This window comes from Siphateles boraxobius, unplaced genomic scaffold (genome assembly GCF_051911475.1).
Source record: "Siphateles boraxobius isolate OS27281-9 unplaced genomic scaffold, OSU_SipBor_1 77, whole genome shotgun sequence".
NCBI classification, from domain to species: domain Eukaryota; kingdom Metazoa; phylum Chordata; class Actinopteri; order Cypriniformes; family Leuciscidae; genus Siphateles; species Siphateles boraxobius.
The window spans coordinates 23,550,001-23,567,500 of record NW_027509205.1 but is presented as its reverse complement, the minus strand read 5'-3'; the positions used below and the strand labels follow the sequence as shown (position 1 = coordinate 23,567,500).

The window sequence follows — 17,500 nt, the reverse complement described above, 5'->3', positions numbered from 1 at the left end:
CTGGAGGAAGACTGGGGAGAAGGAAATGCCAAAATGCCTGAAGTCCAGTGCCAAGTACCCACAGTCAGTGATGGTCTGGGGTGCCATGTCAGCTGCTGGTGTTGGTCCACTGTGTTTTATCAAGGGCAGGGTCAATGCAGCTAGCTATCAGGAGATTTTGGAGCACTTCATGCTTCCATCTGCTGAAAAGTTTTATGGAGATGAAGATTTCATTTTTCAGCACGACCTGGCACCTGCTCACAGTGCCAAAACCACTGGTAAATGGTTTACTGACCATGGTATTACTATGCTCAATTGGCCTGCCAACTCTCCTGACCTGAACCCCATAGAGAATCTGTGGGATATTGTGAAGAGAAAGTTGAGAGACGCAAGACCCAACACTCTGGATGAGCTTAAGGCCGCTATCGAAGCATCCTGGGCCTCCATAACACCTCAGCAGTGCCACAGGCTGATTGCCTCCATGCCACGCCGCATTGAAGCAGTCATTTCTGCAAAAGGATTCCCGACCAAGTATTGACTATTGAGTGCATAACTGAACATAATTATTTGAAGGTTGACTTTTTTGTATTAAAAACACTTATTTTATTTGTCGGATGAAATATGCTAATTTTTTGAGATAGGAATTTTGGGTTTTCATGAGCTGTATGCCAAAATCATCAGTATTAAAACAATAAAAGACCTGAAATATTTCAGTTGGTGTGCAATGAATCTAAAATATATGAAAGTTTAATTTTTATCATTACATTATGGAAAATAATGAACTTTATTACAATATGCTAATTTTTGGAGATGGACCTGTATACAACTGACATTTGGATATTTGACTCACCAGTGACAAAATCTGCACGTTTTCTGCACACAGTGTATTTTTAGTGGATACTGAGTGTCAGAATCCCACAATTTACCCATTCGTTCCAGACAGTATTTTTGGGGTTGACAGCTTATAAAAACTTATAAAAAAGCTTGTTTGCGCTAAGTGGTTGCAAGGCAGTTTTATAGGTGTTGTAGTAGATAGTTCCTAGGCAGTTTGTAGGTTTTTGGATGGTTGCTAGGATGTTTTTAGTGATTACAAAGACTGTTTATAGGTGTTATATTGTAGATGGTTGCTAGGGTGTCGCTAGGAATTTTGTAGGTTTTGGGTGGTTGCTAGGGTGTTGCTAGGATGTTCTTAGTGTGGTTGCAAGGCAGCTGACAGGTTTTAGTAGATGTTTGCTTGGGTGTTGCTAGGCAGTTTGTAGTATTTTCTTTGTGGTTGCTAGGTGTTATTGATGGTTGCTAGGGCGTTTCTATGATCAAAATGCTGACCCAAGTTAGTCCCTCCAGTTTTTCATGATTTCGCAATTGGGGAAAATAACGTTTTTTTGGCAATCCTGCACACACTGTAAAACCTAACACTGAAAATAATTAATTGATTTGAGTAGGGCCAACTTATACAAATGAGTTAAATCAAATTAACTTTTATGAGTATTTGGAACTTTCTTTTTCTTCCAAGTTCACAGAACTGATATAATTTAAGTAAACTGAACTGTTTCATTGTTTTGAGTTTTATGAAATGATTTCATTTAATTTAGACGAACTTAAGTTTAACTAAAACTAGGCTGGGATTTCTATTTCCCAGCATGCTTTGCCGATGACACGCGAAAGGGAGAGTAAATGTTAAAATTAAGTGTAATATCTTGTTTTTGTGTGCAAGATTAATGTTAAGTGGGAGATTAGTGACTAATGTTTTGTTAAGCAAATTTAGAAGAATTTCGCGTTAAAAGCGTTAAAAGCTTTATATTGTTGAAGTACCATGCTATTGTTAGCATTTGATGAACTAGCTTTTTATAGCTAGTCAAGTATATACTAATAAAAATGTACACTTTTTGAGGTTTTGTGTCAATGTTAAATTAGATGTATTAGTTAAGTCAAACTCTTCAAGTTAAGAGCAAATAAAATGTATGAATAAAAAAAAAAATTAGCTGGTTCTGTTTACTTAAACTTTCAATTCCTTAACTTAAAAATTTTGAGGCCTTAAATTTTTGGAGTTTTGCCAACTTATTTGGGTTAACAGTGCAGTTGTCCATTAGACCGTATGTGCCGTGTGTGTGTGTGTGTGTGTGTGTGTTCTGCAGGACGTACTGTGTTAGGTCGTCCCCGTAAGCTGTTCTTCGGCTCTGAAGTGGATGTTGTTCAGGGTGAACACACGGGTCTGCTCGCCGGGACGTCCCACGAGCGGCTCGACCGTCACTCAGTCCCCGCCTCCCCGAGGGGGGGGTACCAGGGCCTGGGTTACACACACACCCCTCACTCTAGCTCCGCCCCCGCCGGCTTCACATCGTCCTCCTGGGAGAGTGACAGCGACTCTGGCCCGGCGATAGCCAATCAGAGCGCAGCAACAGAGTCCTAGCAAAGGGCGGGGTGAGCTATGGGAAAATAAAGACACTCAAACATACAGTGAAGATCTATTCACTCCTGGATAACTTATTAATAATGTGAATGTCATTTTATTTGTATTTCAATTAACAAAAATGTTTTAATAGTTTCAGTTGAAGTCGCCTCTTTGGTGAAAGTCAAGTTTTTAATGTTGTTTATATGTCTATGTGGTGTTTTTAAGACAAACCATGTGTAAATTCATAAGTCGACAGCATTGCTGAGTATTTCCTGCTTAAAACTGCATTGAACCAAAGACAGTCTCAAAAACACGCTTTGAAATCGCTGGTGTTTCTGACGTCACAAACTACCTTGTTGTTATATAGTTGTTAATCAGGGTGGATGCGCGGCTAATTTGCATATTCATAGAACCACGAATACTAAATGAGGCAAGGGTATTGAGTTACATTCAAGATATTTTAAGATATGAAGATTTTCTTTCAAGGAAAAAAACATTTGAATATGTTATTTTGGTGATCAAAGATGAGTTTTAAGGGATAACATTTACTACAGGGGGACTTTAAGGATAATAACCCTGGAACCTTTTATTATTATTATTATTATAATGCCATAAAAGTGTCCGAAACTGTAAATCCCAGAGACTCTAAACTTGGTGAGAAACTCAGAAATCCCATCAACCTTCCAACACCAGGTGGCACTATAATAAAAACATGTACATTTCTGTTGTTTTTTAAATCTTTAGCCAAAAATTACCAATTGGTGTGAAAAGCCCAAACCCTTTTTAATGTCTTAAATATATGAGACCTGTTTTTATTCGGTGCAAGTATTGTAAATCGTGTATGTTTAGTAATATTATATATATATATATGTGTGCTGGTCTGCATCCAGTTAAATTGTTTAATATATTGCAATGTGGCGTTAACTAATGTTTTATCAATATATGTACAAAATAAAATCTCTATTTACTAATTCTTTTATGTTGTGGCTCAAGAATGGCATCTTCAATATATTCTTTCTACATTAAGCTGCCTATATTGATCTTTTACATTATAAATACATAAATACACAGGCACACACACATATATATGAATATACACCACAAATGGAGTTTTAATTGACCAGCAGGGGGCAGAATAATATTACAAAAGGCTCATAACAAACCATTTTCGGTGGTCCACATGACAGACTGTTCTGTAAAAATATGTGTACAAAATTTTACTTTGACATCAATGACAACAGGTCATAAAACATTTCAAAAATCATCAACAACTTGTAAATGTACAAATACACATCAAAATAAGGCTTCACATCATCTGCAGCCATATTGAATATTTAGAGTTGCATTTGATTTCTGAAATTCTTCTCGTTAGATTCGAGTTCTGGAATTCTCAGTCATTTGTAGCTGAAAATGACAGAATTTAAAGTGACTTCAGTGACAGAATTGAACTGCGGAGTATCAAATGTTCTGAAAACGTTGCAAGCATCATCATGTAACAAACACAGTGGATTCAAATCTCACATTGGCCTAGAAAAGTTCCCATTGGCTTCAATACAATTAAACATTTCGACAAATCAAGTTGACATGAATGTTTCCGCTGATTATTCACTGGAATAGAACTATTTCAATCAGTGCTTAAAGTCAACATGAAATCAAATTCACTTTCTTAATTCATTTTCCTGGTGTAATTATGAATCATTCATCAGTGCATGTTATTCAAAGTAAAACATTTTTTTTTATAATCTTTATCAACCACCTTCATATATAATAACACTTTCACCAACCGAACAATCGACATTTTCACACTGAATTTCCTCAAAATGAGTTATAAATGCTTTTTCACATTGGTGTTCTGATGAAGTGGCTGAATGCAGTTGTTGTAATGAATGTGTTTTGAGACGAATGCACAGTCACGTGAAGGTTCACACACACAAATAAGACATTTTATGTTTGAAATGTAAAAACTGCCTGATAAACATCTAATTACAGTGATTAATCTATACACGAGTAATGAAATAACAAGCCATATAATGTAAAACACAAACCCACATGAATCTGAATCAACAAAAACAAAACAAAAAAAACACACAAAAGGATTTTAAAGGAATAGTTCTCCCAAAAATTAAGATGTATTTAATATTTACTCACCCACAGGTGCCATACTTTGAGAAATAATAATTCACATTAATACTATCGTATAATTTGTAATATAGAGCATGAGTCACATGGACACATTTTTTTGTTCTTTTTGGAGCACTGTTTTTATTTTGTGTATTAAAAGTAATACAGGTTTGGAGCGACATTAGGATGAGAAAATGTGCGTGTTTATTTTGAGGTGAACTGTTCATTTAAAGTAGGCATTATCATTATACGAATCAAATTATTGCTTCACTTGCACAAATGAGGTCCGGATTGCGTTATAGTGCCCTATTATGCTTTTTCCTTTCATGTAGTGTGTAATAAAGCTGGAAAAGCTCTGCAAAGTTTAAAAGATCAAAGTAATTGTTTTCGAAAAGAAGGAAAGCGATTCTGAACTGAAACGAGTCATCGATAATTCCTGTCTCACTTCCTGCTGAAGCTATGCATGTTTGTAACTAATTTGCATAATGGTCTTGATTGGCTGAACAGCGTCTCTTTGCTCCGCCCTCAAACACTGTAGTTTATCTGAGACTGGAAAAGTTTTGTTCGTGTTGTTTATGTCGAGAAGACGCTGTTTTCTGCTGACAAAGCAAATCCACTTTGATGCATTTCAAAATAAATCAAAATTATCAGAGCAGAGTAGACCAATCACAACAGACTGGGTCACCTGACCAATCAGAGCAGAGTAGGCCAATCACAACAGACTGGGCCGTCTGACCAATCAGAGCAGAGTAGACCAATCACAACAGACTGGGTCATCTGACCAATCATAGAAGAGCAAACCAATCACAACAGACTGGGCCGTCTGACCAATCAGAGCAGAGTAGACCAATAACAACAGACTGGGTTATCTGACCAATCAGAGCAGAGTAAACCAATCACAACAGACTGGGTCATCTGACCAATCAGAGCAGAGTAGACCAATCACAACAGACTGGGTCATCTGACCAATCAGAGCAGAGTAGACCAATCACAACAGACTGGGTCACCTGACCAATCAGAGCAGAGTAGACCAATCACAACAGACTGGGTGATCTGACCAATACGAGCAGAGTAGATCAATCACAACAGACTGGACTGTCTGACCAATCAGAGCAGAGTAGACCAATCACAACAGACTGGGCCGTCTGACCAATCAGGGCAGAGCAGACCAATCACAACAGACTGGGTCATCTGACCAATCATAGAAGAGCAAACCAATCACAACAGACTGGGCCGTCTGACCAATCAGAGCAGAGTAGACCAATAACAACAGACTGGGTCATCTGACCAATCAGAGCAGAGTAGACCAATCACAACAGACTGGGTCATCTGACCAATCAGAGAAGAGCAGACCAATCACAACAGACTGGGTCATCTGACCAATCAGAGAAGAGCAGACCAATCACAACAGACTGGGTCATCTGACCAATCAGAGAAGAGCAGACCAATCACAACAGACTGGGTCATCTGACCAATCAGAGCAGAGTAGGCTTTTGGAAAGGAGGGGTTTAGAGAGATTGAATCTTCGAACAAACCGTTTTCAGATTTTTTTGAGAAAAGGTCTGATGCTGCAATGTATATTAAACGAAATCGTTTAACCTTGGATGCATGTAAACCTGTTGTAAGAGACTCCAAAACTAAACTAGGAACCTTTAAAATAGCAGAATAAGAGCATTTAAAACCCGTACCAGAGTTCACATAAACCATAAATCATAAACCAGAACCTGCAAGCCAAACAAATGACCCTGTGTTTTAAAGGCACACTGTGCAAGAATTTTACCTTAATATAAGAGCTCCAAAGTAATTTCGGTGGTAAACAAACTCATATTAGGGCGAATCATCCTGGTAGTAAAGCTTAGGGGGGGGTGCGCCGCTGGAAAAAACAGCAATGTAAGTTTGAGAGGAGCGCCCCCGACAAATCTCGCGAGAATCACGAAATGCTTTACGTCAACGACGTCACACACATCCATAGATCAACAACAACATATGAAGCACGAAGACACTTGCGCGCATTTCAGATGTGATACTCGAGTCGAAGATGGAAAAAGTAAAGAAAACGCGGTGGGAAGAGACTAGGAAAAGGAAAAGAGAATCTGACCGCGTGAGGAACCGGATAAGAGTCCCACTCGCTCGGGCTTTCACTCGTTGGCGTGAGCTAAAAAGCAGCACTGGATGCAGCGATGCTGACCTGGCGATCTTGTTGATGGACTAGTAAGTAAATATCTTATTTGTAAACTTGTTTGCGTTCTATATTGTATGTTGTTGCGCTTGCTTGTAGTATGTCATTTTTTACGACGCTGTTCATTCATCCATTGTGATAATTAGACCAGTCCAACAATTTATCATGCGATTATCATGAGAACAGTCAATATCTCACATAATTATCAGGACACAAATAAGCCTAGAGGTTGTAAAAAGTGTAAACGAGCACAATTTGCTAACTATTATGATAAATTACAATAATCATGTCTAATGACATCACAGCGGCGAATGTTATGAAATAATGCGACGTACATTTAACTTTATTGTTGTCATCTGGCATTTTGTAATGTAAACATTACAATCAAAACACAAATGAAATTATACAGTAGTCCTAGACTATAGGCTATTTACTTGTGATTTAGCAGTAATCATGTAAAAACGTTATAAGCCAGCAAACGCGGTAGGCTAATTTATTATTATAAAGTAGTCTAACACTTGACATATAGTTATTATTATCATTTTACCATCATCAGTAGTTCAGTAGACTATGCAGTAGCCTAATATTTGTTTGAAATCGTGAAACATTACCTGGTCAATATCTTCCGAGTCTATCTGTGCCTGTTGCATGCCCGACGCTTCTATCCTACCGAACAGGTACCAGTGTGGGGGGTGGGGTGGGGGCATTTACGACAGTGCAAGTATTCCAGAGCGACTCTAGGGGTCGCTGTTTGACAAAAACAGAATTCCCGCATAGTGTGCCTTTAAGTTGTGTTTGTAGCGTTCAGCTCATCTATACGCTAGTGAAGTCCTGAATGTTAGCAGCACAAAAACTTTAGGTAACACTTTACCCAAAGCCTTCATATATAATGAAATATAAAGATATTTTTATGTGCGTTACTGTATTTCTGCGGCGGCGCGTATTTGGCGTGTCTGCGTTAGAGCACCCTCTGGTGTTCAGATGGAGCAGCGTTTACTACTGCGCGTGAAATAATCGCAGCCTTTCCCAAATTACATGCGGTTTCATTGTTTTTAATTGTGCAGCCCTAATGGACAGATGCACTTTTATCATGGAAAGATGCACTTTTATGATGGATAGATGCACTTTTATGATGGATAGATGCACTTTTATGATGGATAGATGCACTTTTATCATGGAAAGATGCACTTTTATGATGGATAGATGCACTTTTATGATGGACAGATGCACTTTTATGATGGATAGATGCACTCTTATGATGGATAGATGCACTTTTATGTTGGATAGATGCACTTTTATGATGGATAGATGCACTCTTATGATGGATAGATGCACTTTTATGATGGATAGATGCACTTTTATGATGGATAGATGCACTTTTATGATGGATAGATGCACTTTTATCATGGAAAAATGCACTTTTATGATGGATAGATGCACTTTTATGATGGATAGATGCACTTTTATGATGGACAGATGCACTTTTATGATGGATAGATGCACTCTTATGATGGAAAGATGCACTTTTATGATGGACAGATGCACTTTTATGATGGATAGATGCACTTTTATGTTGGATAGATGCACTTTTATGATGGATAGATGCACTTTTATGATGGATAGATGCACTCTTATGATGGATAGATGCACTTTTATGATGGACAGATGATCTTTTATGATGGATAGATGCACTTTTATGATGGATAGATGCACTTTTATGATGGATAGATGCACTTTTATGTTGGATAGATGCACTTTTATGATGGATAGATGCACTTTTATGATGGACAGATGCACTTTTATGATGGACAGATGCACTTTTATGATGGATAGATGCACTTTTATGATGGATAGATGCACTTTTATGATGGACAGATGCACTTTTATGATGGATAGATGCCCTCTTATGATGGATAGATGCACTTTTATGATGGACAGATGCACTTTTATGATGGACAGATGCACTCTTATGATGGATAGATGCACTTTTATGATGGACAGATGCACTTTTATGATGGACAGATGCACTTTTATGATGGACAGATGCACTTTTATGATGGATAGATGCACTTTTATGATGGATAGATGCACTTTTATGATGGATAGATGCACTTTTATCATGGATAGATGCACTTTTATCATGGATAGATGCACTTTTATGATGGATAGATGCACGTTTATGATGGATAGATGCACTTTTATGATGAATAGATGCACTTTTATGATGGATAGATGCACTTTTATCATGGATAGATGCACTTTTATGATGGACGGATGCACTTTTATGATGAATAGATGCACTTTTATGATGGACAGATGCACTTTTATCATGGATAGATGCACTTTTATGATGGATAGATGCACTTTTATGATGAATAGATGCACTTTTATAATGGATGGATGCACTTTTATCATGGATAGATGCACTTTTATGATGAATAGATGCACTTTTATCATGGATAGATGTACTTTTATCATGGATAGATGCACTTTTATAATGCATGGATGCACTTTTATGAAGGACAGATGCACTTTTATGATGAATAGATGCACTTTTAACATGGATAGATGCACTTTTATGATGGACAGATGCACTTTTATGATGGACAGATGCACTTTTATGATGAATAGATGCACTTTTATGATGGACAGATGCACTTTTATCATGGATAGATGCACTTTTATGATGGATAGATGCACTTTTATGATGAATAGATGCACTTTTATAATGGATGGATGCACTTTTATCATGGATAGATGCACTTTTATGATGAATAGATGCACTTTTATCATGGATAGATGCACTTTTATGATGGACAGATGCACTTTTATGATGAATAGATGCACTTTTATCATGGATAGATGCTCTTTTATGATGGACAGATGCACTTTTATGATGGACAGATGCACTTTTATCATGGATAGATGCACTTTTATGATGGACAGATGCATTTTTATGATGGATAGATGCACTTTTATCATGGATAGATGCACTTTTATCATGGATAGATGCACTTTTATAATGGATGGATGCACTTTTATGATGGACAGATGCACTTTTATGATGAATAGATGCACTTTTATCATGGATAGATGCACTTTTATGATGGACAGATGCACTTTTATGATGAATAGATGCACTTTTATCATGGATAGATGCTCTTTTATGATGGACAGATGCACTTTTATGATGGACAGATGCACTTTTATCATGGATAGATGCACTTTTATGATGGACAGATGCATTTTTATGATGGATAGATGCACTTTTATCATGGATAGATGCACTTTTATCATGGATAGATGCACTTTTATCATGGACAGATGCACTTTTATGATGGATAGATGCACTTTTATGATGGACAGATGCACTTTTATGATGGACAGATGCACTTTTATCATGGATAGATGCACTTTTATGATGGACAGATGCACTTTTATGATGGACAGATGCACTTTTATGATGGACAGATGCACTTTTATCATGGATAGATGCACTTTTATGATGGACAGATGCACTTTTATGATGGATAGATTCACTTTTATCATGGATAGATTCACTTTTATCATTGATAGATGCACTTTTATGGACTTCAAAACGGAAACAGCCATTCACTGCCATTATAAAGTGTGGAAGAGCCAGGACATTTTTAATATAACTCAGATTGTATTTGTCTGAATGAGGATTGTCATACACACCTAGGATGACTTGGGGATGAGTAAATCATGGCCTGATTTTCAGTTTTGGGTGAACTATCCCTTTAATAAGTCTCAGTGGTTAAGTGACACATTGGCTGTTCACAGTCAAAACTGACCGGCATCGGAAATGAATGGGAAAGAGCGAGAGATTTGTTGCTGATGTCAGAAAGAGACTCACAGTGTGAGTTCTTCACTCGTCCGGGACGATGGCGTGCTCTTGAGCGATGGCCGCCAGCTCCTTCAGAAACTCTCCGAACAGGAACGTAGCGAACACCCTGTCGCGCAGCTGCGCTGGGATCTCGGGACACTGAGGAAGACGTTTGTGTGGACGACCCGAGACGTGTCCGTTCAGGAACCAGCTGGTGCTGTTATTATCCTGCAGCTGAACATCTCTCTCTGACAGGAGGAACACACAGTCAAGACAGCGCTTTTTAATACAAGTCGTTTCAAAGCAGCTTTACAGAAAATGCATGAGTCCATATTACAGGATTATTTGATGAATATAAAGTTCAAAAGAACAGCATTTATTTGAAATAGAATCTTTTGCAACATTATAAACGTCTTCACTGAAGCTTTCGATCAATTTAATGCATCCTAGCCGAATATATTGTGATTATAAGCGAGAGATTTAGTTTGGACACTTAGTTTTGTGGCCTGTCTGAACACAGCCTGTGTTTTCATGTTCGGCGTGACTCATCTTCAGATCTTTACATTCTTTACCCTTATTTATTAAGCGCTTTTTACAATACAGAGTGTTTCAAAGCAGCTTTACAGAGATAACAGGAAAATAATGCAACACAGATTGTGTCAAAAAAAAAAAAAGCGTCACAGTCCAGCTTAAGTACGTTCAGTGATGTTTCATTTTTGTGGTAAAAAAGTTATTAATTTAGTTCATTTATATATATATATATATATATATATATATATATAGCCGCTCTGGAGAAAACCGTGATGTCATCGTCCAGCTCAGTTGGTGTCAATACAGGAGATCAATATTATTGTTGAATACTAAATTAAATACCCAAACTGTTTTAGCATGATAACAGAAAAAGGAACAAATTGACACACACACACACACACACACACACACACACACACACACACACACACACACACACACACACACACATACACATACACATACACATACACATACACATACACACACACATACACACACACATACACACACACACACACCTTGCTCTTTTAAGGCCTGGTCTTTGAGTAGCAGGTACTGGGCGGCTTCACGGACCAGCTCGGGGAAATCGGGATGGGACGCCGCGTGTTGTTCGATCTGAACACACACCGACTGCAGAACCTGCGACACACACACACTGAAGTTCAGCTGTAGAGCATCACATCATACACTGGGGAGGATTCATTTCTGTGCAAAACACCATCTCGCTGTGCATTACTTCTATATTATTATAGTGTTTGTTAATATTTTGAGTTTATTTTCATTTAACACTTTCTGTTTCAAGTTTTAGTAATATTGTTGTGTTGTTGTTGTCATTTCTATATATATATATATATAGTTATACTACATAAATAAGAGAGATGTTGGCATGGCAAAAAGCTGAAATAGTATTTTGTATTTTATTTTAGTTCAGTTAAAGTTTACTTCAAGTGTGAAAATTTTGTTTTTTTGGACACCCATTTTAATGGTTAAATTAATTTTTAGTAATAAAAAACCTTGCCTAATTAATTGAAATCATGAAACTTATACAATTTAACAATCATTTATTAAAATGTAAAAATAAATTCCATGTTTAGGAATGATGTTTCTCATGTTTCTCAAATTCCTTTAAAAAAAAAATCTGTGATTTCTGTTTTAAGTTTTCTGGATTCCATTTTAATGGTTTAATTAAATTTTAATAATCAATGATTTAGGAATTATATATAGGAGTTTAATGTAGTTCTGACACAAACTCTGAAAACGTGAATATTTTCATGCATATTAATTTTCATTTTGGGTGAACTATACACAATACACATTGATGCATTTTTGTATTGCGATATATTGTTACACCCCTACTTATTAGGAATCAGTAACTCTTATACAATTATAAGTACTTTTATTTTCTTATTTCAAACTTGGGTAAAGGATTTGGGCATTTTGGATATCATCTCTCCTGAACAACACAAAAAACAAGTAGTGAGTCTTAGCATGTGGTTTTTGTGATGTAAAAAATGAAACGAATATTACACATTACAAGTTAAAGCTACAATATGCAAGATTTTTATAATAAAATATCCAAAAATCACTTGCACAGTGTGATATATTTCCTGCAGTTGTGTACTTACAATATCCCAAAAGTTCCCAAAGATTTTTAATTTCAGAGAAATTCTAATTTTAAATAATGGCTCGTCCATGTTCACTTGTCGCCTGTCAATGACGTAATATCCGCGTTATTCCCGGTTTCCGCTCGCACTGCCATAGTAACCATGGCGACTGACGTGGACAGCTGCGTTACGTCTAGCGGCGCGTTCACGCTGTTGTTGTTTCGTTCAAACATTATGGATCATGGCAAGCAGATTTTGGGAAAAAAGGAGAAATAAAACGAGGATCAATATCAGCGTGGCGTTTTCTAGATGCCGAGAGCTAGCGTCCGCGGCTAACTTCCACTCGACAGAGACGCCGCTCATGCATGAGCTTTATTATACAGGTGAGCAAATGTACATAAAACTAATCAATGTTATCTAGTACTAAAATCTGTCTCTCATTAGCAATCGCGTCGTGCTTCACACCACAGTCATGTTAAAAAACATGTATATATTCACTCATCCATGAACATTATTAGATCCATCAGTATAATGACAAGTTCCATAATTCCCATATCCGTCATCAATCTACGCCTTTGTTATTGTAAGAGGTTAGCGACACCTAGAGGCGAAAAAATGACATATTGTAGCTTTAAGCATGTAAAAAAGCATGTTAGGCGCTGAGTCCTGTACCTGATAGAGCGAGCGCAGGCCGGCCTGAGACTCGGGTCTGGTGTTCAGCAGAAAGCCTCTCAGCAGCGGCTGTGGGAACGAGGCCAGATGAGATAAAATCCCCGTCACCAGCAGATTAACCTCGATCGAGTTCTCCAGCATGTTCTCCAGACGAGACAGCAGGACACTGATGAACGGCCCTGAACAACCACAGACGCCATTTACATTTAATCATTTAGCACACGCTTTTATCCAAAGCGACTCACAAATGAGGCGAGCAATAGAAGCAGTGAAACTCAAAAGTAGTTTTGTCTCGTTTCCAGTCCAAATATCCAAATATATTTACTAAAGTAGTAAAATTACATAAGATATTAAGTCTTGTTTTCTGGGGAAATAAATTAAAATTAATTGAGTTTTTGCTTAAAACAAGCAAAATGATCTGCCAATGGAGTAAGTAAAATAATCTTGTTTCTGTTTGAATTAAGTTTATTTTTCTCACCCCATTGGCAGATAATTTTGCTTTTTTTAAGCATCAACTAACTTAATTTTGATTAATTCCCCCGGAAAACAGGACATAATATCTTATGTCATTTTACTCATCTAGTAAATGCATCTCGATTCAAGAAATGTTTGATATTTGGACTGGAAACAAGACAAAAATACTAAGTAAGAAAAGCATTTTTTTTGCAGTGTAGGACAACAATATGTAAATGCTTTGACCCTTCCCCAGTTTAGTCTAATGCAGTATATGTATAAAAAATAGATATAGAGTAGAAGATGAGAGCAAAGAAAGTGTTAGTATTAATGGATCAAGTGTTGCCGATAAAGATGCACATTCAGCCGTTTCTGAAAATGGCCACGGACTCGGCAGCTCTTTATATTCTTTTCAAACACTCGCTTTGATTGTTTTGTTAAAACTGCAGTGAACCAAAGACAGGCTTAAAAAACACGGTTCGAAATCGCTGGTGTTTCTGACGTCACAAACTACCAGATCAACGAGCTGAGTGGGTGAGTGGAGGCGGGGCTCATTTGCATATTCATAGACCCGCGACTACTAAATGAGACACAGGTGTCGAGTTACATTCAAGATATATTTAAGGAAAAAACGTTTAAATATGTCATTTTGGTGATCAAAGATGAGTTTTAAGGGATAAAGTTATTGACTACAGGGGAACTTTAACAGTTTCAAAGCATCGTAACTGACCTGTAAACGAGATCCCGTGTTTCCCGCTGTGGTTTCTGCTCAGTTCCTCCTCAGCTTCATCTTCATGATCGTCACAGAAAGAGCTGAAATCCTCCTCCTCCTCACACATCCACCGCTCGTGCTCTTCATCCTCCTCTTCTTCTTCTCCGCCCAGATCTCGAATGAGCTCAAGACACTGCGAGATAAAGTCGTCCGAGGGCGTTTTGCTCTCGATGCTAATCTCCTCTAGATTATTAGCATCAGCTTCAAGCTCCAGTTTCGGTTCCTCAAAAGTATAACCGTTTGCGAAAGCGAGCGGCTCAGATTCACAATCAACTGGATTTGTATCATTAGTCACGTGATTAGCGTGCGCAAGTTTGTTCAAACCGTTTTTAACGGATATCCGCCGGTCGTCTCGCGCATCTTTTTGCGCAATGAGATTATAAACAAGCACATCGTCCTGAAAGTCGGACTCCTCGATGTAAGATCCTTTAATGAGCATGATTGCACTTTTACGCATTTCTTGAATGTGTTTCGGGGGCTCGTCCGGGATCATGTTTTCTGGGATCGGCTCTTCGTCAGGCGAGGCGTCGTAAGTGTCGTCCCACTCGAGCTCGACTCGTTCGCTGGTTTCCGACGCCGGATGGGGTGTGTGTGTTTGAGTTGAGAGAGGAAGACTATCGTCCTCTTCCTCGTATTCGTGCGGTGACGGATTGAGACCGTCGTAGGGATTTGACCACACGGCACACGCCTGGACGCCGACACACACGGCCCTGCGCCCGTCATACAGGTAATGAAGATAGTTCTTATCCATCAAGGGCTCGGACGAAGTTATTCGGGAAAATCCCACGCTGTCCCCACCTGAGAACAGATCCTCCATTCCTGGAGACATGGAGGCATTAAATTAATCGGTAACACTTTCAATAAGGTTCATATAACTACCTAAAGCCCAGTGCAAACTGTGCGATTTACTATTGTCCTTTACGATTGTTGCTTGTACAAACATGATCATCGCTGTAAGATCTCAGTTGTCATTAATGTTAGACTGTTCGACAGTGAAGACGCGCTAAAAATGGACGCACGCAAGAAAACTTGTACGTTTTTCATCATCAATCAATGACGTTCGGTGACCGTAAACTGCGTTAAAGAAATCTCTAACGTTAATTTTGATCAACGTAAACAAAGACAGTTTGATGGTCGTCGTAGGAGAATCACTGCAGGACTGTGAGTCAAATCTTCTGACACGGCTAGAAATTTTGTCTGAGGTAAAATTTGATGGCAACGGTCATTAATCGGTGAACATGTCAAACTAACGATCAAAGACTTCAGATTTTAGCCTAAGATTAGAGGATTCTTTTAGGATTTGCAAAATTTATCTCAGACGGCCAAATCGTGGACAAAATTGCACAGTGTGCACCCGGCTTTAGATAACATGAACTAAGAACTTTAGATGAACTCTAGATAACATGAACTTTTAATCTTTGTTTTTATGTTAATTTCAACATTTACTATTAAGTAGTTATTCGGGAAAATCCCACACTGGACACCTGAGAACAGATCCTCCATTCCTGGAGACATGGACATTAAATTAATCAAAAGTGACACTTATTATGTAACAAAAGATTCTATTTTAAATAAATGCTTTCCATTCATCAAAGAATCATGAAAACAAATGTTTGCACAACTGTTGATAATAATCATAAATGTTTATTGAGCAGAAAATCATCATATTATGCTGATTTCTGAAGGATCATGTGACACTGAAGACTGGAGTAATGATGCTGAAAATTCAGCTGTGTTCCTATTCCTATTCACAGGAATAAATTACACTTTACTATATATATTCAAATAGAAAACAGCTGTTTTACACTGAAAAGCATTTCACTATTTTTACTGTATTTTTTATTTTATTTTTTAATACAAAAATCTTACCGACCCTTAAACTTTTTATGTTTTAACCTTCAAACTAACTAAAAACACAATTTTTACAGAATTATAATAATTAAATATAGAATTTTGGGATGTCAGTAGGATGAAAACAGAATTTAACACAATACTGTACTGTATTTCTGATCAAATAAATGCAGCTTTTCTGAGAATAAGAGGCCTCTTTCATGAAAAAACATGAAGAAATCTTAAAGCAGACTTTTTAAACGTAGTGTAGGTCTATGAATAATACCAATGTTTAAATTGCATTATGGATATTTAAGCATATCGGATACCCTGACATGGAAAAAAACGTATGGTTGAAATTGCAAAAGTTAATTAATTTGCTAATTACATTTTATAAATATCAAATTAAATATGCCATACACTCCTAAAGTAGCACGCATGTGCACGTAAATCATGAACTTCGTTACCCATGTTCCCCCTCAGCAATCCCTCGGTGACCTTTGACCAGAGGATGTAGTCAGGCTTGGGGGGCGGAGCTAGAGAGGGTTTGGGAATGAAGAACGTGGGAGTGAGAGAGAGAAGTGATGACGCAGTGATGGAGTAACAGTCTCTCTCTCTCAGTCTGTGTCTCTCAGCACACGTCAGATGAGAGCAGGGGATCAGATACCTGAGGGAAAACACACTGACATCATGACATCACTGACTGAAAACCAGCTCTATTGGCTGCTGTTAACCAGTCATAAGTCGCACGGGTATATTTGTGGCAATAGCCAAAAACACATTGAATGGGTCAAAATTATCGATTTTTCTTTTATGCCAAAAATCATTTAGATATTAAGTAAAGATCATATTAGATGAAGATATTTTGAAGATTTCCTACCATAAATATATTTTTGTGAGTGAATGCAGCACAATCGCGAACATGAATGGACGACTTTATAGACGATTTTCTCAATGTTTAGATTATTTTCCACCCTCAGATTCCAGATTATATATTTAAATATTTGTATCTCGATCAAATATTGTCCAATCCTAACAAACCATAAATCAATGGAAAGCTTATTTATTCAGCCTTCAGATGATGTATAAATCTCAATTTAAAAAAATGTATCCACAT

At 37.6% G+C, this 17,500-nt stretch overlaps 2 protein-coding genes across 2 annotated transcripts in view; one reads left to right on the top strand and one right to left on the bottom strand.

Annotated features, from left to right (window-relative positions):
• LOC143725603 (transmembrane protein 184C-like) overlaps positions 1-3,339 on the top strand; it is a 17,216-nt gene extending 13,877 nt beyond the window's left edge. The window contains exon 10 of the mRNA XM_077218124.1: positions 2,115-3,339. Coding sequence (XP_077074239.1) covers positions 2,115-2,389 — 275 coding nt within the window. The 3' untranslated portion in view covers positions 2,390-3,339. The remainder of the gene's footprint in view (positions 1-2,114) is intronic.
• A 6,985-nt stretch (positions 3,340-10,324) lies between these two features.
• fhip1ab (FHF complex subunit HOOK interacting protein 1Ab) overlaps positions 10,325-17,500 on the bottom strand; it is a 24,596-nt gene continuing 17,420 nt past the window's right edge. Inside the window, exons 9-13 of the mRNA XM_077218638.1 lie at positions 16,851-17,050; positions 14,512-15,372; positions 13,329-13,507; positions 11,571-11,691; positions 10,325-10,766 (exon numbers count right to left, since the gene is read on the bottom strand). Coding sequence (XP_077074753.1) covers positions 10,561-10,766; positions 11,571-11,691; positions 13,329-13,507; positions 14,512-15,372; positions 16,851-17,050 — 1,567 coding nt within the window. The 3' untranslated portion in view covers positions 10,325-10,560. The remainder of the gene's footprint in view (positions 10,767-11,570; positions 11,692-13,328; positions 13,508-14,511; positions 15,373-16,850; positions 17,051-17,500) is intronic.